The following is a 22,385-nucleotide window of genomic DNA, read 5'->3' as shown; positions in this document are numbered from 1 at the left end:
TATATTCCATTCTGAGATTTTTAGTATCATTTCATAGAAGTAAAGCATTTTTCTAGTATGGGATCTCAAATTAAAACCTTTAAAATTAGAGTTATATGTTCACTATTTAATTTGAATAAAAAAATTGTCTTTTAAAGATAAATATTGACAGTTTTCTCCAGGAAATAGTTATAAACATCACACAATATTACATGAAGTTCTTTTATTTAAATGGTGTGCTAAATCTGTCTTGAAATTGTATATGTTCTTTTCACACAAACTAATATATAGTTATTTGACTCTAGGAGGATGAAGTTAGAAATTTAAAAACCTCTCTTAAAGATATTAATGAAGACCGTGTTAGAATGGAGCGAACAATCAATATTCAACAGTCTCAGATTGAAAAATATAAAACCCTTTCAGAGGAAGCAAACAAAAAATGTGATGGCTTTCAGCAACAGCTGACTGCGGTAGAAAAGGTAATAATTTTGCATTCTTTGTCTTTAGGCAAAGCTAGTCTAAAATCATTAAATATCCATACTTACAGAAGACAACAAGTTTTGTTGTACAATTATTTGTTCACTCAATATTTACTTAGGACTATTCCTCCATAAGGTGGCAAGGGATAGGTAAGAAGTAGAAAGAAAGATTACTGTTCTAGGGTTATTAATGGGAATGGTAAGTGTTGAAAAAAAATTTTTTCTTTTTTTTTTTTAGTTTTTTAATTAATTAATATTTAGTTTTAAACATTCATTTCCACAAGATTTTGAGTTCCAAATTTTCTCCCCATCTCTCCCTTTCCCCTCCTCAAAACGGCATGCATTCTGATTACTCTTTCCCCTAATCTGCCCTCCCTTCTATCACACCCCTCCCCTCCCTTATCCACATCTCCTCTATTTTCTTGTAGGGCAAGATAGATTTCTATCCCCCATTACCTGTATACTTATTTCCCAGTTGGATGTAAAAACGAGTTTTAACATTTGTTTTTAAAATTTTGAGTTTCAACTTCCTCCCTCCCTTCCTACCCAGACATCCCCATTGAGAAGGCAAGCAATTCAAATAGCTTATACATATGTAGTTATGCAAAAGACTTCCATAAAAGTCATGGTGTAAAAGTCTAACTATATTTCCCTCCATCCTATCCTGCCCTCCATTTATTCTGTTCTCTCTTTTTACCTTGTCCCTCCCCAAAAGTGTTTACTTCTAATTACTCCCTCCTCCCTTTTGCCCTCCCTTCTATCATTTCCCTCCACACACCACTTATCCCCTTCTCCCCTACTTTCCTGTAGTGCAAGACAGATTTTCATAGCAAATTGAGTGTGCACTTTATTCCCTCCTTAAGCCAAATGTGATGAGAGTAAACTTCACTTTTTGCCTTTCACCTCCCTCCTTTTCCCCTCCATTGAAAAAGCTTTTTCTTGCCTCTTTTATGTGAGATAATTTGCCCCATTCCATGTCTCCCTTTCTTCTCCCAATATATTCCTCTCTCACCCCTTAATTTTATTTTTTTAGATATCATCTCTTCTTATTCAACTGACCCTGTGCCCTCTGCCTATATTTATATAATCCCTCCAACTACCCAAATACTGAGAAAAGTCTCAAGAGTTACAGATATTATCTTTCCATGTAGGAATGTAAAGAGTTCAATTTTAGTAAGTCCCTTACGATTTCTCTTTCCTGTTTACCTTTTCATGCTTCTTTTGATTCTTGTGTTTGAAAGTCAGATTTTCTATTCAGCTCTGGTCTTTTCATCAAGAGTGCTTGAAAGTCCTCTATTTCATTGAATGACTATTTTTTCCCCTGAAGTATTATTCTCAGTTTTGGTGGGTAGATGATTCTTGGTTTTAGTCCTAGTTCCTTTGACTTCTGGAATATCCTATTCCACGCCCTTCTATCCCTTAATGTAGAAGCTGCCAGATCCTGTGTTATCCTGATTGTATTTCCACAGTACTTGAATTATTTCTTTCTGGCTGTTTGCAATATTTTCTCCTTGACTTGGGAACTCTGGAATTTGGCTATAATATTCCTAGGAGTTTTTCTTTTGGGATCTCTTTCAGGAAATGATCAATGGATTCTTTCGATATTTATTTTACCCTCTGGTTCTAGAATATCAGGGCAGTTTTCCTTGATAATTTCTTGAAAGATGATGTCTAGACTCTTTTATTTTTTGATCATGGCTTTCAAATAGTCCCATAATTTTTAAATTGTCTCTCCTGGATCTATTCTCCATGTCAGTTGTTTTTCCAGTGAGATATTTCTTCATTCTTTTGGTTTTGTTTTATAATTTCTTGATTTTTCATAAAGCTTCTATCTACTCCATTCTAATCTTTAAGAAATTATTTTCTTCAGTGAGCTTTTGGACCTCCTTTTCCATCTGGCCAATTCTGCTTTTTAGACCATTCTTCTCCCCGTTGGCTTTTTGGATCTCTTTTGCCATTTGGGTTAGTCTATTTTTTAAAGTGCTATTTTCTTCACATTTTTTTTGGGTCTCCTTTAGCTAGCAGTTGACTCGTTTTTCATGATTTTCTTGCATCTCTCTCATTTCTCTTCCCAGTTTTTGCTCTGTTTCTCTTACTTGATTTTCAAAGTCCTTTCTGAGCTCTTCCATGGCCTGGGACTAATCTATATTTTTCTTGGAGGCTTTGAATGGAGGAGATTTGACTTTTTCTTCTGTTTGAATGCTTTGGGTCTTGTCACCAAAGTAAGATTCTCTGCTCTGATTCTTTTTCCAGTTTTTGCTCATTTCCCTAGCCATTTACTTGACTGAGCTCTTTGTTAAGGTACTTCTCTGCAAGGTAGTGGGGGTGGGAGGGTGTACTCTCATCTGCTCTATCACCGCACAATCTGTGAACCTAGAGCTCCAGAAACACTCCAGTCTCCTGCACTGGTCCCACAGGTTTTCTCCACTGACCTTCCAATTTATCCTCAACTTTTTGGGGTTATGAAGTGTGGAAACCACCACAAGTACGAGAGATTCAGTTCCCCCAGTGCCTGCTCAGGTCCCCTCTGTCCCCTTGCGGCCCACACTGAATTGTGCCCTGCCCCCACTGCAGCATGATAGACACTTCCTGGTGACCTTCCAGTCTGTCTTGGGTTGGAGATTTGCTTCACTCTATCATTCTGTGAGTTCTGCAGCTCCAGAATTTGTTAGGAGACATTTTTTACAGGTATGTGGCTGGGCTTGGGGACAGCACTCTAAAAAGTCTGTGCTGTTACTCTGCTATCTTGGCTCTGCCCACTCCAATTTTTTTTCTTTCAAAAGTTTTAATATTAACGTAAAAGTAGTAAAAACCTCCCAGATGAAGTATATCACAAATTTAGGGAGTCCAGCAGTTATACATACTAGTATCTAAAGTTCATAATAAACAAATCCAGATCACATTTTATTAGGTGTCATTATATTCTTTATACTTTTAGTGTGCTTATACAATTTTTTACTTTCATAAAATGTCCTAATCTTACATAATTAATTTTTATCTTGTTAGTAAAATTTAATAAGACAGTCCATATATTATCAAGACAGCTCAGAAAAGACTTGATGCAAAGACTGTTATTAAATCTCTATTTTTCAGCTCTGGGCATTTTCACTGGCTGTGCTCCATGTCTGGAATATTCTCTTTCATCTCTGACTATGGGCTTTCTTTAAGTCCCAACTAAAATCCCATCTTCTACAGGAAGCCTCGTCCTAACGCCTCCTAATTCTAGTACCTTTCTGCTGTTAATTATTTGCTCTTTCTCCTGTATGTAGCTTGTTTGTGCGTATTTGTTTACTTGCTGTTTCCCCTGTTCAATTGTTAACTCTTGGAAGGCAGGGACCGTTTTTTGCTTTTTTTTTTTTTTTTTTTTGTATCCTTAGCACTTAGCAGAGGGCCTGGCACATAGTAGGTTCTTGGTAAATGTTTACTGAATGACTGATATTAGAAGAGGCAGCATGGAATAACGGATGGAATGCTAGATTTCACCAAGAAGATCTGGATTCGTATCTTACCTGACAATGAATAGCAGTGTAACTCTGGGTCAGTCACTTAGCTTCTCTGATAGAGACTTTATGTTGTAGATGTTGTAGAGAAGTTGTCTGTGTTGGTGGTGAGAGTTCCTGTGCCATTGAAATCAAGTCCTTGCTATGTTGACATTGTATTATAAACATACAAGTTTTAATTATGTCACCACTCTAGTACTTATGTAGCCTTGAAACCCAACTCTTCCATTCCAATGACATTTTCATAAGTCTGTTCCAACTTTTACTATCTCATACCTAAAAGTGTGATAGCCACCTAACTGGTCTCCCTGCCTTCAGTATTTACTTTCTAGTCATACATCGTTCACCACAGCCAGATTAACATTATTAAAGCCAGACTGCCTCCAGGTTTAAAAGCTTTTTTCGTGGTGTCTCATCATGTATCAAATAAAAGTCTAAAGGACTTGACATTCAAGGCCTACTGCAGGAAGGACCTTCTGGCTGCAATCCACCTTGTTACTGCTATCTCACATTGGAGAAGCAGCATAGCAACATGAAGAGCCCTGGATCTGGAATCATGTCAGCTGGGTTCAGACACTACCTTGGGCAAATCATTTAAACTTTCCATAAAATGAGGGGGTTGTACTAGATGGCCTGAGGTCCTTCTACCTCTCCATCTCAGTGCTCCTTTTCCTTTTCCTCTAGCCAAACCAAAGCATTTGCTGTTTGCAAACACTCATCCTGCTGCCTTTTCTCCATTACAAATGCCTGGATTGCTTCCTCCCCTAAAATTATTGCCACCTTCTCCATATAGCTTTCTCTGATTCCCCTTATCTGGAAGTGATCATTTAGTGCTTCTCATGCACTTAACATAATCTATTTTCTATTGGATTTGTGTCCATGTTTCATCTCTTCTGGTAGTTTGCAAGTTTCCTACAGGCAGGGGCTATATGTATTTTTGTGTCCCCTTCTGCCTTAGGAGCCCTATTCTAATGCCTCTTAATAGTGTAAAGGTGATCCAAGGTTCTCAAATTCTTAGCTAATAGAGTGAAGGCTCCAGCAAGATCTTATCAAATTGGGAAATGAAGTGAGGTAATGGAATGTCTGCCTTTTGGTTAATAACCAGTTTTTATGAGTTTGTATGATCACATTATTGATCAAGAGCTGGAAGGGCCTACCTAGTCCAACATTCTCATTTTACAGACAAGGAAACTGAAGCCCAGGGAGTCGAAGTAGGTTAAAGCACCAGGTCACACAGGTGCTCACTGTGGTCAGAGATTGAATTTTAAATTCAGGGCCTCTGACTCTGGCATCAAGGTTCTTTCCAACATACCATGCTGCCACCTGGGTTTAGGAGGGTTGGTCACTAGGTAATAATTTTTTTGGCTACAAGAATTCATGAAGACTTAGAGTTAAGGTTGTAGAGAGAGTTATCATACTGGTAAGATTATGTATGCTGGTGAAGTATTAAAGTTTGTCCACCTTAGTGGGCAGTGCCTGGTTTATATCATAGGCCTTGCAAATGCATTTGAAAGAGTGAAAAATATATAACCTCTTGTAGTTTGTTTATTCTCTAGTTATTTGTGAAATTGGAGCATGAGCCAGTATTTCCAAACTGAACTATATATTCATGTTTATAAGGATTCACATATTTATACTCATTGCACTAAAACCTAATTACCCATTTCCTATCTCTAAACTTTTCAAAAACTTCAGATAAAAGATAGAAAGAAATAAGCCCACTTTTAACCAAGCTGTAATGTCCATTTAGATCTATTTCAAGGCCTTAGATTCCAGGCAATTAAAATGGCAATGTAATTTCAAAAATTTTGACCCATTTACAATTAGTGGGATAAAAATGTAAAGCACTTTGCAAAACTTAAAGTACTCTGTAAATGCTAGCTATTATTATTTTTTAGAGATAGCTAGATTGTACTATGGATAGAGTGGTGGACCTGGGATCAGGAAGACTTGAGTTCACATTGCATCCTGTCTCTTACTCATTGTGTGACAGTGGACAAGTCACTTTACCTCTATCTCCCTTAATCTCCTCATCTGTAAAATGGGAAATATAAATAGTACCCATTTCCCAGGGGTGTTATAAGGATAAAACTAGATATTTATAAGGTATTTTGTGAATCTTTACGCACTGTTTTAAAGCTGTTAGTATTATTAGTGAGGCAGCATGACAGTGGATAGGAGAACTAACCTTGCTTATAAATAACTGGATTTAAGTCCATCCTCAGAAATGTACCGACCCCAAGTTACTGGGCAAGTCACTTAATCTCTTAGTGCCCTATAACTTGTAGAACTAGTGCTGAGCTTCACTGGTATAGGGAATTTCCTCAATGAAATCATAGGTCTGGTACCAACAAATGTTGGCTGATTTCAACATTTTTTTGTTTATTGTAGTATGACCCTATCAGGTCTCTAATCTAGCAACTCTTTCATCATTCTATCCTTTTTTCACTGAATGCCCAGCTAAGAAGTGTCAAACATGAAGCCTATGGAATATATGCAGCCTGTGATACTCCTGAGTGCAGCCTGAACTAGATTAAAATGTAATTGGAAAATATTTAACAAAATTTTAAAAATACAGTGAAATATAGATAATGTTAACATGTGATTTTCTAAGTCAATTTGGGCCTGCAGGGACCTTTAAGAAGTTTATTGACCCCAGTTTTTATTTATTTGACACCACTGCCCTAGTCCGTTGCAGTTTTCAAATCCCCTGGCCGTTGATATAATGATTAGGAAATCTTTGCAGTCCCATGTTTACAACTGAATAGCAGGCAATGTAGGTCCAAACCTGAGTGAGAAATAAAACTTAATGCTTTTTAAACATTTCTTTCCCCCCTTTATCCATCTAAGTATGAAACTGAGCTATCGGTGCCTCATAGAACCTCTGGGGTAGCATATGTTTAAACTGCCAACATTGGGAAGTACCAGGTTCCTTTCATGATGCCCATGCTCAAAGCTTAGCAAGTCATTCTCTATTAAATAGGTCTTACAAAGTTATGTGCACTTTAGTGCTGGTTCTCTTTCTTTTTCTAGTTGCTGCAAATACCTTGAGGATATGAGAAAACTCTCTTTTGTATAAAGAGCACAGGCAGAAAGGGCAGCTCTGAAAGTTTTGGGACTGTTAGGCTATTAGGATATTAGGATATTAGTAGTTATCATTTCAAATCTTCTCTTTTGCATGTATTGAAAAGAGTTGTAACTCGAAAGATGAAGCAGGACATTCACTTTCTACTTCTGATGTCACCTGTTGGATTATATGGCAAAATCACTTAATCTAAGATTCAGTTTCCACATCTGTAAGATGGGATAATGATATTTCTAGCACCTACCTAACAGGGCTGTTATGAGGGTCAAATTAAATAATACACATAAGATAGTTTACAAAACTTAAAGTGCTGTTTAAATGTTAACAATGATAATTTTGAAATGATAGATCTTTTGAAGTAAGGTTTAAGTGAGGGTTATAAAGTCATTAGCAAGATGTCAGAGCAAAGAGAAAGAGCTTATGTATTACTGTAAAAAGGAGCTGAAATGAGACAGAAGGAACTGTGGACTTTATAGCCAGTAGGGAATAGTTGTCTTTTTAGTTTGAGCAGTCAAATAAATTAGGTTTGCGCTTAGTGTAGCTACCACCCACAAAGCTGTGAAGAAGGCTGGTGATAGCAGATGGTATACATACACAGTTTGATTTGTTTGGGACCACATACAGAACAGCATGTGTTTTTTTCTTTTAATTACTCAGAGCCAGAAAGATTAGTTTTCAAATAAAACAGTAATACAGCCAGGAGAAAATTTATACTGGAGAGTACAAGCCAGCTTTTGACTACCTTCCCTTGTAGAATGTAACTCTTCTATTCAACTGCATTAGCTTAGGGTTCACAGTGATAAGGTATCGTGGATCTCAGGGGGAAAAAGCACAGTTAATCAGGGGAGGGGTATGGTAAGCGTGTGTGTGTGTGTGTGTGTGTGTGTGTGTGTGTGTGTGTGTGTGTGTGTGACCCTGAGCAGCAGCAGTTAGTGAGAAGGTCCCTGAGGAAAAGAAGTGGTCCAGTATTAACACTGGGAAACCACTTGGAATGCAGCAATAAGAAAGTGGCCCTAACCGTGGGCACCCCCAGAGGCCATATCTTTATCCCTTTACTCTTCTCCCTTGGAGATGTTGCTCACTCTTCTGACTTCACCTACTGCTTCTCTGTAGATATGGGAAGTAGCAAAGTGTAGTTGTAGACTTGGAGTCAAATCCCACCTTAAACACTTGGCAAGTCCCTTTGAACCTGTGTTTCCTCATTTGCAAAATGAATACATGAAATATATGTGTAAATATACTTATAATATTTTCATTATGTATATATGTAATATTGTAAACCTTGAAACACTAAGATGAGGTGAGCTATTTTATTATTACAACTCTAATACTTCTTTAGGTTCTAATCCTGCATTTTTAGCTGCCTCTGGGGCATTTCTCCCACATATATTTCACTGATACATCAAAAACATGTTTAACATGACTAATGTGAAAATATGCTTCGTATGAATGTATTTGTATATATATATGTATATAGCCTATATCAGATTGCATACCATCTTGGAGGGAGGGAGGAGAGGTGAGAGTATGAGAAAATACAGAACTCAAAATAGTATGGAAGTGAATGTTGAAAACTAAAAATAAATAGATAATTTTTTTAAAAAGAAAAAAGAAAAGACATTATTAGCTTGGTAGCATCCTGTGTATGAGTTGCCCTTCTGTGTGTGTGCCCTGCCCACAGATTTTCTTTGGCTATGTATCTTTCTCATATGTACATTCCTCCATGTGTGTACCCTAACCAGTTATGTCCCCTGTGTATGTGCCTCTCCATGTGTCTTTATCTCTATGGGCCCACTTTCTTGAGCGTATTTTGGGGAGATGACATCCCATGTTTACAGGTGAATATTTTGTTGCTGCTTTTCTTATTATACCATCCCATTCCAACAAAAAAAAATGTTTGAAACTGAACCCATTATCATCTGCCTTCTCCTAAGTACCTGTTAATGGCACTGCCATTCTCAGTGACCAGAGTTCAAAACCTTAGGCTCATCTTTAATTCTTCCTTCTCTCTTTCCCAATATATTCAGTTAGTTGACAGTCTTCATTGATTTCTTCTCTGCAATATCTCACATCTGTCTCCTCCATACTCATGCTGTCACCTATTTACACTGCTATCAAAATCAACTTTCTGAAGCATAATTCTGGTTATATTATTCCCTTAATCAAAAATCTTCTATGGCTTTCTGCTACCAAATGAATAAAGGTAACCCTGACATTCAAGGTTTCCACATTTTTCCTCTAATCTACTTTTCTTACAATATTCCTTTTCATACAGTCTTACCTCCTAGCCATCCTGAATTATTTGCTGTTCTCCAGTCTCATCCTTCCTTCTCCAGCCTCTAGGCCAGGGGTGGGGAACCTGGGCCCTCCAGGCCACATGTGGCTCTCTAGGTCCTGAAGTGTGACCCTTTTGCTGAATCCGTTTGTTCTGTGAAGTTAGAATTCGAAGAGCCACATTTGAGGACCTACAGGGCCACATGTGGCCTGGAGGCCTCAGCTTCCCCACCCTTTCTCTAGGCATTTGTACATGTAATTTCTGGAAATGTCTCTCCTTATTGAAGTGTTTTATGCATTCTACGCTTTCCCTACCTGGAAGAGATCCTTTTCTCATCAGGTATCTCAAACTACTATTGTTCTCTCTCTCTCTCTCTCTCTCTCTCTCTCTCTCTCTCTCTCTCTCTCTCTCTCTCCCTCTCCCTCTCTCCCTCTCTCCCTCTCTCCCCCCCCCTTCTCCCTCTCCCTCTCTCTGTCTTTCTTCCCCTCTCTCTGTGTGTGTCTCTCTGTGTCTGTCTGTCTGTCTCTCTGTCTCTGTCTCTCTCTGTCTCTCTCTCAGTATTGTGTATTGTTGTTAATCAGAGAGTTAAAGATCTTCCCCACCCATTAATGGTCCTGCCCATTAAGGAAAGCTTGATTAGGGGAGGCCCACACCTTTTGATAATTTCTAATGAGGCACTGGTTCTCAAAGGTTGTGATACCTCTGGCTCTGAAAAGTATATAAATACTCTGAGGTGAGGTTTTACTTTGGGGCTTACCCATTGGAAGTGTTGTGTGGTCAGACAAGATTCTGGGTAGCCACTAAGCCCCCCAGCTTTGAAAACTCAGTTGTTGGTGCTTCTGTCTCTGGTAAGTATGTATGTATGTCATGGTCAGACAGTTGAAGCTGTCTGTTGATCTGTGGTGTATGTATTGCTTACTGTCAGACAGTTGTAAACCCTGTCTGTTGGTCTTTGCTTCTTTGTGTTTTCTCTGAAGTTCAGGGTGCTGACTTTTCCCTTGAACTAAGTAAATGATACATGTGCTTGATTAAAGTGATTGTTTTCCTTTTAGAAAAGCAGATCTAAGATCCTGTACAGCTTGCCTTCCTGTGCTTGTCGGGGTCCTTGCTGGTACATTTAGTTATTCTATCCCCTATTTTTTCCATTTCAGTATAGCTCCTACAGTTTTGATGCACATCTACTTTTGCTACAACATAAAGAGATTTGGAGATACGATCATGTGGACATTGGAGTCTCCAAATAGCATAGGATCTCTTTATGTAATTCTCTCTTTCATGGATTCAGTTATCTTTGCAAGTGACTCAAAGATCTCTATATCTAATTCTCATTTCTCTGCTAAGCTGCAGCTCCTCATCACCAGCTGCCTATTGTGCATTGCAGACGAGATATCCTGTAGGCATCTAAAAGTCAACACTTCCAAAACATAACTTGTTAATGTCCCTTAAAACCAAATCCTCTTCTAAACGTTTCTATTTCTGTCTAGAGTACTGCCATCCTCTCAGGCACTCTCGTACTCAGGATATCTATTCATGTGCCAAGTCTTTTCAGTTCTTTCTCTGCAACATCACTAACATCCATCCCCTTTTCTTTGTACTTACACAGTTACCACCTTAGTTCAGACCTTTATCACTTCTCCTAACTGGTCTCTCTGCCTTTACCATCTTCACTCTCTGACCCATTCTCCATACAGCTGCCAAAGTGACATTTGTGTGGTACATGTCTGACTCCTTTGGCCTCCTGTCCCAAATACCCTGTCACAGCCTACCTTGTCAGGTTTCTTATGCTTTACTTCCTCTCATGCACTCTCTGGTCCAGTCAGATTGGCTTTCTTGCAGTTCCATCTCCCACCTCCCTTCCTCGATACAAGCTGTCCCACATGCTGGAAATTCATTCCCTTCCTCCTTCTGCTTCTTGGAATCCCTGACTTCTCCTCAAAGCTCAGCTCAAGCTGCACCTCCTACGTGAGACCTTTCCTGGTTCTCTAACTACCAGGGTTTCCCCACTGAGATAACCCTGTCCTTAATATACACACATATGTACATATGTATATGTGAGTACATATACACATATATTGTATCTGCTTATATATGTACATAGGCTGTCTGGATGAAATCGAATGGAAGCTCCTTGAGAACAAGTGCTTTACATTTTTTTGTATTCTCACAACAAAGCAAGTTAATGAGCAAATGCTCGAGTAAATGTAAAAAAACTCGAGTAAAACGAGTAAATATGTATTCATTGATTGACAACTTGGGATGTCTCTTAATAGGATGAATTTCTGTGGTATATGATTGTAACAGAATATTATTATGCTACAAAAAATGATAAACAGGATGATTTCAGAAAAACCTGGAAAGACACGAACTGATGCAAAGTGAAGAGAACAGGACCAGAACATTGTATGTAGTGACAGCAATATTGCACGATGATCAGCTGTGAATGACTTAGCTCTTCTCCGCAATACAAGGATCCAAGATAATTCCAAAGGACTCATAATTAAAAATGCTGTCTGTCTCCAGAGAAAGAACTCATGGCATCTGAATACCAACCAAAGCATATTATTTTTCACTTTCTCCCTCTCTCACTTCTTTCCTTTCTTATTTTCTCGTTCCTTCCTACCTTCTTTCTTGTTTTCTTCAACAAAACATGGAAATGTTTTACTTCATTACACATGTATAACCTATATCAGATTGCTTACTCTGTCAGGGAGAGGGGAGGAAAGGGAGAAAGAATTTGGAACTGAAAACTTCAAACCAATGAATGTTAAAAATTGTTTTTACATGTAATTGGGGCAAGATAAAATATTATATAAATAAATGATGAACTTTAATAGGAATATATTTGAAGGGATAAAAATCAACTTCACAAGAATAGGCTAGGGGAAGCATAGTTAGACAAATTTGTTTAAGATCTGGGGGTTCTGTAAGCTCAACATGAATCTGCAGCCAAAAAAACTAATGTGACCTTGAACAGCATTAAGAGAAGTATAATTTGTCCCTTTATACTCTGCAATGCACAGATTACATCTGGAGTATTGTGTTTGGTTCTGGGTGCCATATTTTAAGGAGGACATTGATTAAGTTGGAGAACACCTAAAGTACAGCATCCAAGATAGTGAAGGACCTTGAGCACACTGTATATGACAGTTAGTTGAAGGACCTGGGGATGTTTATCTTGAAGAAAAGAAGGTTCAAGGGGAACATGTTATTTGATGGACTGACATGCGGAAGAAGAATAGGCCTCTTCCAAACCTAGAGGACATAACTTACGAATAAAAGGTAGACGTTGCAAAAAGGCAAATTTACTCTTGATGCATACAGTTAGAGCTATCCATAAGTGGAATGGATTGACTTGGGAAGTGATGGCTCTTCCTTCTTTGGAGGCCTTCAGCAGAGACCAGATGACTACTTGTTGGTATGTTGTAATAGATGGCCATTGAGGTTCCTTCCAATTCTAAAAATTTGTGATTATATGATTATTTATATTTATTATGCTTTAGTCCAAGCCCCTCAAATTTGCGGATGAGAAAACTGAAGCTAGACACTTGAAGTGCCTTAAGATTTGAACTTAGTTCCTCTGGGTCTATGTCAAATGCTCTTTGCGTTATGCTGTACTCTATAGTAACCATTCTAGTTTTGAGTGTTCTAAGGTCCAGAGAACTCGTAGAAAAATACTTTGGTTCTATGACCCCTCTGTAACATTCATGTTCCTTAGAACCAGGAGAACAGTGTGCATGACTTTAGGTAATATAAATGAAAAGATATTTAAGGAAAGCTATATACTCCTGGTAATTGAGGAACCAGTAATGATTTTATAGAAAAGATTATTAAAAATCTTTCCTTCCCCTCAGCTGAAAGTGGGGAAACACATAGGCAGAAAGTTGCATTCATCGTCAAACTTTGTCATTTTATCAGTTGTTCTTTATTTTTCTTTATTACAAGGAGAAGGTTCAATTCATCTTCAATTCAATTTACTGATATTTATCTGAATTACTTAACCTCTACATCATCTACCAGTAACAAAGAGATGTCATTCTTTTTTTATAGTAAATAAAACTTTATTTTTTTCCTCTGTTCATCCTAGATTGACATTGCCAACAGTCACAGATCAGCATATGATACAGTTATGTATTAATTACTTACAATTTGCAATATTTTTTCCTGGAAAGTACAAGTACAAAAGCCAAGTAAACAAATGAGATATTGCTATTTGTATTCATCAGAAGCAAAAGCTTAAAAAACTAGTCTTTAGCAAAAAATTAACAAATCAAATCTGGATTATATAGTCAAATTCCTCGAATTCATCAGGATCTATAAAAAAATCTATCAGATCTATCAAATTTCTACCCTAAAATGTATTACACAACTCATTTAAACTAAAACAGAACCCCCCCCAAATCAAAATCACCCCAAAATACATAAATCTTAAAAGGCAGACCATCAAGAGGTGTTATTCTAATCTTTTTACTTTCTTGTATCCCTTATTCCCTGACAGGAGAATGAGACCCATCTAGTTGCATGCCATATTAACACTTTTTTGGGGCTGTAATAGCATGAATGGAAATATTTAGTCAACACCAATACGAAGCAACCAATTATGAATTTCAAGTTCAGACACAATGTTTGGGAAACTGCCATGTAGGTTGGTGTTTTCCATTTGGAATTGGGATTTCCCCACTGTGTTAATGTAGAAAGCACATATTTCCTGGAATCTTTGCAAATAACGCACTTCACACAATGCCTCTTGCCTCTGTGCTTTTCTGGGGACATTTTGTGTGTGTTTTATTCTGAAATTTTTTTGTTTCTAATTTGTTGTTTTAATAGCATCCTCAAAGGAGTAAAAAAACAGCTGCCTTTAGAAGGCACAGATGATAATGTATAACATTGTATAAATATTTTAAAGTATTTATATGCTAAAAGATGTAAGTTGTTTCAACAAAATGTTATGGAAAGGCTATTTTATTATTGCGTGTTTACATATCTTAGTATATATTTCCTTAGCTACGTTCATGTACCAATTTTCTCTACCCCTTTGTTGCCTGGGGCCTTTGTATACAAAGCCGTCTCTTCTTTTTTCCTAAGGTAAAGGATGGAAGAAAATGGACAAGAAAAGGGTACGGTCAAATGTAAAATGAGTCAAATAATCAAAAGAGTATATTATGTGTTACATTTGTTATAATATTCTATCCTTTTATTGGTTTGTCCTATAGGAATTAGACAACAGAAAGAAGCTACAAAAACAGGCTTCATCTAGTCAAAGTGCCATAGAAGTTCGCTTGAATAGAGCTCTTGAAGATGTAGAAAAGTATAAACTAGAATTAAATAAAATAAAGCAGAATAACAAGGTACGGTAAAAATGTAATAATTTTGATGATAATCACTTTCATTAGTATCATTATCTTTTATGCAGAATAGACAAGTAAAAGATACTCTGAAATTTTAAATTTAAAGAAAAATGCTCTCTATTCTACATAACAAATGTATTCTTTGTTTAAAAAACAATAATCTAAGAACAGTTGAAATGATAAATAACACAAAGATCAGTGAAGACATATGATATAAGTATAAATTGTGTTAAGGCATATTATCAATAACGTGCAAGAAGTGGCAAAGGAGACATCTGAAGGCAGTTTGTAAACAGAAAAATTGATGTACTGATCCCATAGCAAGAGAGACAGCAGATAGACAACAACCTAAATAGCTTATTAGTCATTAAGAGGTACTGAGGAAAAGAGGAAAGCCTCTGGCATGAGAAATAGCTGCCATGCAGAAGATTTATGGGGAAACCTGGCTAAGAATTACACCTGCTGAAGAGCAGTCTGCACAGGTGGAGGAAGTAACCACATGGATGCAGTCCATGTATATTTCCAAATATCAAAGAAAAACTATAATTACATACCTTGAATTATATCACAGTGTGGCGTCTGCCCGGTAGTTCAGAGGCTTGTATCCCCTAAATAGAGACTTAAATCTCTATGTCAAGCTGGAGAGAAAACCCTGGGATCTGCCATGTCTGTCCTTCATCAGTTCAATATTTTACGGATGACATAGATGATGAAACCTTCAATATTTTGATTATATTTGCACTTGACAGTAAATTGGGTATAATTAGTAACATCTAGAAAAAACAGAACTAAAATTGAAAGTGACCTTGATAAGTGGTCCAACATTATGTTCTTGAGATATATTTAATAGAGAGCAAATATAGACTTATTTATGAAAAAGTAAATATTTGTTAATAGAACTCCACGATGACACTTTACATGTTGTCTTTTTTCAAGTTTTTCTAATTCTCAAAAGCCATCTTTGATCAGTGGTTTAGGCCATACCTACATCTATATTTGTATACCAAAAAGAGTTGCGCTTTTTAACTGTTAGATACAATTGAATGCTTCAAAGATCTGTTATTTTGTCAGTGTGTATGCTCTCTACAAAGGGAGATTGTAATCCCTTCATTTCTTAGTAGATGAGTTTGTAGAGCACTTATGGCTAATTAGTAGGAAATGATATGTAGGCAAATATAGAAAAAAAGACTTGAGAGTCATGGTGAACCAGCAACAAGCTAATTTAAGCCCATAGTAAAGTGCTGGTTTTAAAACCCAGTATGGTCATTAGGTTATAATTGGAAAAATGTGATATCTATAGGTAGGGAATTAACTCCTATGGCATAGAATCTAATTAGTATGACATTAGATTTTATTCAGCATTCAAAATTCCTCCAAGCATTTATTAAGAATCTGCTATATGCTGGGCATTATGATAGGCAGTGAAAATACAAAGATGAAAACAGAACAGACCCTGACCTCAAAGAGATTACATTATATTCGGGGGTGAACAACATGTACATGTGTTTAAAAAATAAACATAAGGTCAGTATAGTATTGTTTTGTATACTGTAAGAGGGCCTCTCACCTTGAAGTGCTCATCATGAAAATGAGCATAAAAGATTATCAACAAGAAAACTGCATTTTGCGCATCAGTATAATAACAATAACAATAACTTAGTAGTAGAGAAATTCAACAAAAAAAATGAGATTCACTGCACCATATCAACATATATTTTGATGCTTACTTGTTGACTTCAGTGTGAAAGGAAGGATGATGAAAAAAATATTAGGAAACAGAGTCTGGGATTAAGGAATGAAAGGAAGCCAAGCATTTGTAGAAAACTGGGAAGTTTCACTCAGAAGAAGAAAACTTTCTTCAAAAAGAGAATCAAAAGATGTTGGATGTAGCAGGCACCAAGCAGAATTACAGAAAATGTAATTGACAGTGTCTTCACAAAGTCCTGTAGTGTAACAGAGTCAGTCAGTAGAACAAGAGGCAGCCTTGAAAGCCCTCTTCCAAATGGATATTGCCCATGTGTTAAGATCAGATGAGATTCCTTGATAAGTACAACAGCCAAGTTAATTTTGTTCAACAAAGCTTCTGATTGTCATTATCAAATGAGGCATAAAAGAATGTGACATAAGCTCACTAAGAATGTTTGCCATTGTCATGGAAATGCCTTATCCAAAGATCAAATAGAAGGATTTACTCTCAGTGGTGAGGCCCTCCAGTTGGTCTTGTTTGTAAGTGACAGTATGCCAACCACATCCATCCCAGAGCACCACAGGCAGCCATAACTACCCCCAAAACATCACTTTTTTGACAATCCACACAGGGAAACAAGTAGGTGAGATTTCTTGTGGTGTGGAGGAGAGAGCTTCAAGAACTGGACACACAAGACCTGGGTTCAAGCCCTGGATCTTCCAGTTACTACCTGTGTGACTTTGGAAAAGTTATTTCACTTGTTTTCTTATTTGTAAAATGACGGGATTGGACTGGATGGCCTCTAAATATGTTATGCAATGAATGCCTGTTCCCAGATAAAGAAACGTAGTTAGATGACAAACCCACTGATATATTTAGTTAGAAAAGTATATGTATGTATGTATGTATGTATATATATGTGTATACATGCATATATGTATACATATGTATATGTGTATATATGTGTGTATGTATGTGTATATATGTATATATGTGTGTGTGTGTATACACACACACACACACACACACACACAGATATATATGGTGGGCAGGTGCTAAAGATGAATAAGAACCAGAATTGGATCGGAGCAGGAGAGTAGGATGGATCCCATTTGGGGAATTGTGCAGTGCTTTCAGTGACCCCAAACTCTTACTCCCTGCCACCAAAGCATGTTATTGTAGTGAGTAATTTTACAAAAATATGGCTCTAGTCTGCTTGCTAATATTTCATTTACTGTTTCAAAAAAATTTCATACTATTTAGTACTATTCACTATATATTGATGTGTAATTTTCTTCCTCTGCTCCTCCCAAATTGGATAGGAGAACCGTGTTTGTCTCAGAGAAGGTATTTCATATGGTGCCTTTTTTCTTAAGAGTTTACATATAGCTTGCTTTATTTCCTAAAGATTAAGTTGTTTAGATTCTTTATTTTCTGTATTGTTAATCTAGGAATTTTATATTTTTGGAAATAATCATCTATTTTATGTTTTTTGCTATTGTTGCTTTATAATAGAGTATGCAGTTCCTGATAATTTTCTTGATTTTTCTCTCAATTTGTTATTAATTTCCCCTTCTCATTTTTATTTTGGTAATTTGATTTTCCTGTTCCCTTTTGGAACTGATTAGTAGTTTGTTTTTCTTTGAAGAATATAACTTATTTTTTCCCAGTTCAATAACTCTTTGGTTTTCAATTTTGTTTATTCAAAGAATAGTCTGCTCAGTTCTATTGTTCTCAAAAGGAAAACTCGAAAGTTTTCAATAGAGATATCTCTGTTTCCGACCCCCCCTCCAGCCAGAAGCATTAGGGTTAAGCAGGGGTGCCCACTTTCTCCAGTATTATTTAGTTTCTACAGTGCTAGAAATGCTAACTGTAATAGCAATAAAAGTAAACAAATAGCATAGATAAAAGTAGTAATAAAATAGTAATAAAAGAAACATAAATTGAAGATGAAAGTATTACACAATTTTTCAAGTGCAGTCTATCTCACTGCACTTGAGATGCAGTATTTGGGCACCCATTCATTATTTGTCTGTGTGAACTGATAGACTAACTTAGTTGATGGTCCGTCCATCTAATCAGTCAGTCACTAAACATTAAATGCCTACCATGTGCCAGGCACTGTGCTAGGTTGAGCCTTCAAGGAACTTTTAGCCTAATGGAAAAGACAACAAATAATCAAATATGTACAGACAAACTATTTACAGAAGAAATGGGATATAATTAAAGAGAGGAAAGGCACTAACATTAAGAGGGGTTGGGAAAGGCTTCCTGTAGAAGATGTGGTTTTAGTTGGAATTTAAAGAAAGCCAGGGAAACCAATACGTGGACATGAGGAGGGAGAGCATCCTAGTCATGGGGGACAGAGGAAATTTCCACAGCCAAGAGATGGAACAGCCAGGAGGGCAGTGTCACTGATTTGAAGAATATGTGGTAGAAACTAATGTATAAGAAGACTGGAAAAGTAGGATGGGTCTAGGTCAGGGGTGGGGAACCACCTTTTATTAAGGATTCACAGTTCTGTGAAGTTTGGATTCAGTCAAAAGGCTACACTTGCGGTCCTAGAGGGTCACATGTGGCCTCAAGGCCTCAAATTCCCTACCACTGGACTAGTTTATTGGTCCTTGAATGCCCAACAGAGGATTTTGTATTTGAACCTGAAAGTGCTAGGGAGCCACTGGAATTAAGATGGGGGTGGGGATGGGGGGAGCAGTGACATAATCAGAACTTCACTTTAGGAAAATCACTTTAGTAACTGAATGGAGGGTGGACTAGAGTGGGAAGATAACTTGAGGCAGCAACTCTAGTAATCCAGGAATGAAGTGATAAGAATCTACACCAGAGTGGTAGTAGTGTCACAGGAGAGAAAGGGACATATTTGAGAGCTGTTACAAAGGCAAGATCAATAGGTCTCAGCAAAAGATTGGATATGTGGGATGAGAGAGGTTGAGGTGTCAAGGATCACTCCTAGGTTACATGCTGAGGGACTAGAAGGAGGGTGTTGCCCTCTATAGTAATAGGAAAGGTAGGAGGGTGGGTCAAATGGGGAAGATTTGAGGGGAAATATAATGATGAAGTTAATGCATTTCATTTTGGACATGTCTAGTTGACAACCAGTTTTAGATGTCTGAAGGCATTTGGAGATGTGGGATTGGAGGACAGCAGAGAGGTTGGGCAGATTATCAGCTTTCGAATCATCAGCGTAGAGATAGATGGTAATTAAATCCATGGGAGCTGATGAGAACTCCACATGAAATATAGAGGGAAAAGGGAAGAGAAGAGAAGGGGGCCCATGTCTACGTCCTAAGTCATAATCGAGATAATATGTATCCTCCCTCTTAGTTTTTTCTTTGTGGATGACTAAACCAGTCTTTGAGTAGCCATGGATCTGCCTCACTGAGGCAATTCTCTGAGGCTTGGTTCAGTCGGCATTATGCCACTTGCAGAGAAGAGCGCTTGATAAGTTCAAGTAAAGCTTCATTATCTAGAAGGAAACCCTCTTTCATTAGAAATTTGCATAGAATATCTTTTGTTATACTGGCAAGCACTGTGGTCAAGCAGGCCTCCTATTCTATGCTTTACTTGATGTTGATACTTAGAAAATTATTAAACAAAATTGTCTCTTTGCTTACATCTATCAAAGGACCTAAAAATATTCATAGAAACAGGGTTTGAGAACATCAGTTTGGCAACTTTGTGGAAGATGGATTGGAGAAGGGAATGACCAGCAGAGGACCCATCAGGACGCTATCGCAGTAGCTTAAGCTATTGATAGTGAGGGGTGACTTTGTGAAGTGACAGATCTGGAGTCAGAATCAGTTTGAAGAGTCATGACTCCAAGGATCACAAACCTGAAAGACTGGAAAGATGTTGTTGCCCTCGACAGAAATAGGAATACTGATGTCTTCTCAGCTCTTTGTCTTTGGTAGCAATAGTTCTAGTGGTTTGCAATCTTCCCTACTTCACAATATTCTGAAAATTGATTCCTGAGTATATGTATATTTATATGTATATCTAGTCCAGTTAGATTGTGAGTTTGGTCCCTGGAGGAGACATTTCCCAATTCCATGGCCACACCCCTATCTCCAGTCAGCTGTCTTTCAAATGAATGAACATAATATCAAAGGACTGAGTTCAGTTCACAACCCAGCGAATACTATGAAAACAGCTTAAATCATATGCTTAAACAAGGATGTCATTTTGTTTTCCAAGAATAGGACACCTTGTTTGTTAAAATTCTTCATATTGGGATTGGTTTATATAGAAATACTGTTATTAAAATAAGGATAATATAAGGATAAGGATATTAATATGAGGATATAAGGATACTATTATTAATATAAGGATACTAATATAGAGATATTATTAATATAAGGATATAAGGATAATATAAGGATATTTAGATAACCATGTAATAGGGTCTAGATTCCTATACAGAGTTAGGACATGACTTGATGAAATAAATGAATGAAAAAACCCTTCAGTTTATTATGTTATCATGAAGAGGTCATTTTAAAGAAGAATTAGATTTCTTGGATATTTAAAATTCACTTATTTCTAGAGAAATGCTTATGTCTATAGTTTTCAGTTAATTTTATGTGCCATATTTCTCACCTAGATTTAAAAAGGCTATTTGAATTAAGTCTATAGTTAAAATGGTTTGTGGTTACATGTGCTAGAGGAAAAAAGTTGACAGATTAGGAAAAGTACCTGTGAGAATTAAGAAATTATGGACTCATGAAGAGAGTGCTGTGGCTACTTGACTGTCATCAGACACGATTGAATAATGCCTCAAGGACCTGTTGTTTTGTGTGGGGAGGCTCCCTCCAAGGGCAGGCTGTGTCTTAGATGAGTTTACAAAGCAATTTATGGGTAAAAAATTCACTACCAGTAGGCAACATAGTGCTGAGCTTCTGTGAATTTAGTCTGGTTCTCTGACAGCTGACCCGTAATTCATCAGATAAATGAAGATTACACAGACTATGGACAAACTGTCTTATGTAAGATCAGAAGAAGTGGCATATGATCATATAAGGCAAATTTTAGTTTAGATATGGGGTTCTTTACCTTTTTTTGGTTAAAGGTTCTTAATTGTCTTTTGGTTAAAGGTTCTTAGCTGTCTAGTGATGCCAATAGACCTCTTCTCAGAGTAATGTCTTTAAATGGTTAAAGGAAATACTAAATTTTAGTTGAGGCTAGTGAAAATAAAAATGTAATTTCTTTTCCCATCCAAGTTCATGAATCTCCTGAAATCTGTCCATGTCCCAGTTTAAGAACCCCAGTTTGGATATTTAGTTTAGAAGGGATTTGTAAGGCTGGAGCAGTCCACTGATATCTGTAGATATCTGATCATTCTGTTGACATTCTACATTAAGCTAGGCTAGGGGGTGGCTATTTAGACCACTTCCAGTCTCTTGATTCTAGGATTCATTTTAGAGATAATTTCTTAGAATGAAATTCTTACCTAAAATATGAAAATCAAAAAGAAGAGAATCACATTCTTAAAAATCAAATGGACTGCTTTAAAACTTGTACTTTTAGGTTCAGATATAGTGAGAGTGTTTCATTTTTTTTTAAATTTGAATACTTTATCACGTAGGGCATAGCTGTGTCATGCAGTGGACAGTGCTGGGCCTAGAGTCAGGAAGAGTGGCCTTCAGAAATGTCTAGCTCTGTGACTCTGGGCAAGCCATTTAACCTGTCTGCCACAGTTTCCTCAGCTGTAAAGCACCTACCTTCAGAGTTGTTAGAAGGATCAAATATGGTTTTGTAAAGCCCTTAGCACATAGTAGGAACTTAGTAAATGCTTGTTTTCTTCACTTAAATCAGTAAGTCAGGGAGCTGATGTTTTCTGCTCTGTTATAGGACTTAGCAAATGAAGAACACAAGAAAATGGAAGAATTAAAAACAGAAAACAAGAAGCTGGAAAAGCAAAAAGGAGAGCTAATGACAGGTTTCAAAAAACAGCTTAAATTAATTGATATTTTAAAAAGACAAAAGGTAAGCTTATTCTGAAAATTAAATCATAGATATTA

The 22,385-nt window shown here is 37.0% G+C and overlaps 1 protein-coding gene across 2 annotated transcripts in view; it reads left to right on the top strand.

Moving 5' to 3' along the window:
- Nucleotides 1-22,385, top strand: part of TEX9 (testis expressed 9) — a 54,295-nt gene that overhangs the window by 27,400 nt on the left and 4,510 nt on the right. For both annotated transcript variants that reach the window (XM_072615810.1, XM_072615818.1), the window contains 3 exons: nt 285-458; nt 14,529-14,663; nt 22,216-22,350. In XM_072615810.1, the coding sequence (XP_072471911.1) occupies nt 285-458; nt 14,529-14,663; nt 22,216-22,350 (444 nt within the window). The remainder of the gene's footprint in view (nt 1-284; nt 459-14,528; nt 14,664-22,215; nt 22,351-22,385) is intronic.

Source organism: Notamacropus eugenii, chromosome 1 (assembly GCF_028372415.1).
Source record: "Notamacropus eugenii isolate mMacEug1 chromosome 1, mMacEug1.pri_v2, whole genome shotgun sequence".
In the NCBI taxonomy this organism is placed as follows: domain Eukaryota; kingdom Metazoa; phylum Chordata; class Mammalia; order Diprotodontia; family Macropodidae; genus Notamacropus; species Notamacropus eugenii.
Note: the sequence above shows the minus strand (reverse complement) of the source record. Positions and strands in the feature narration are given on the sequence as shown.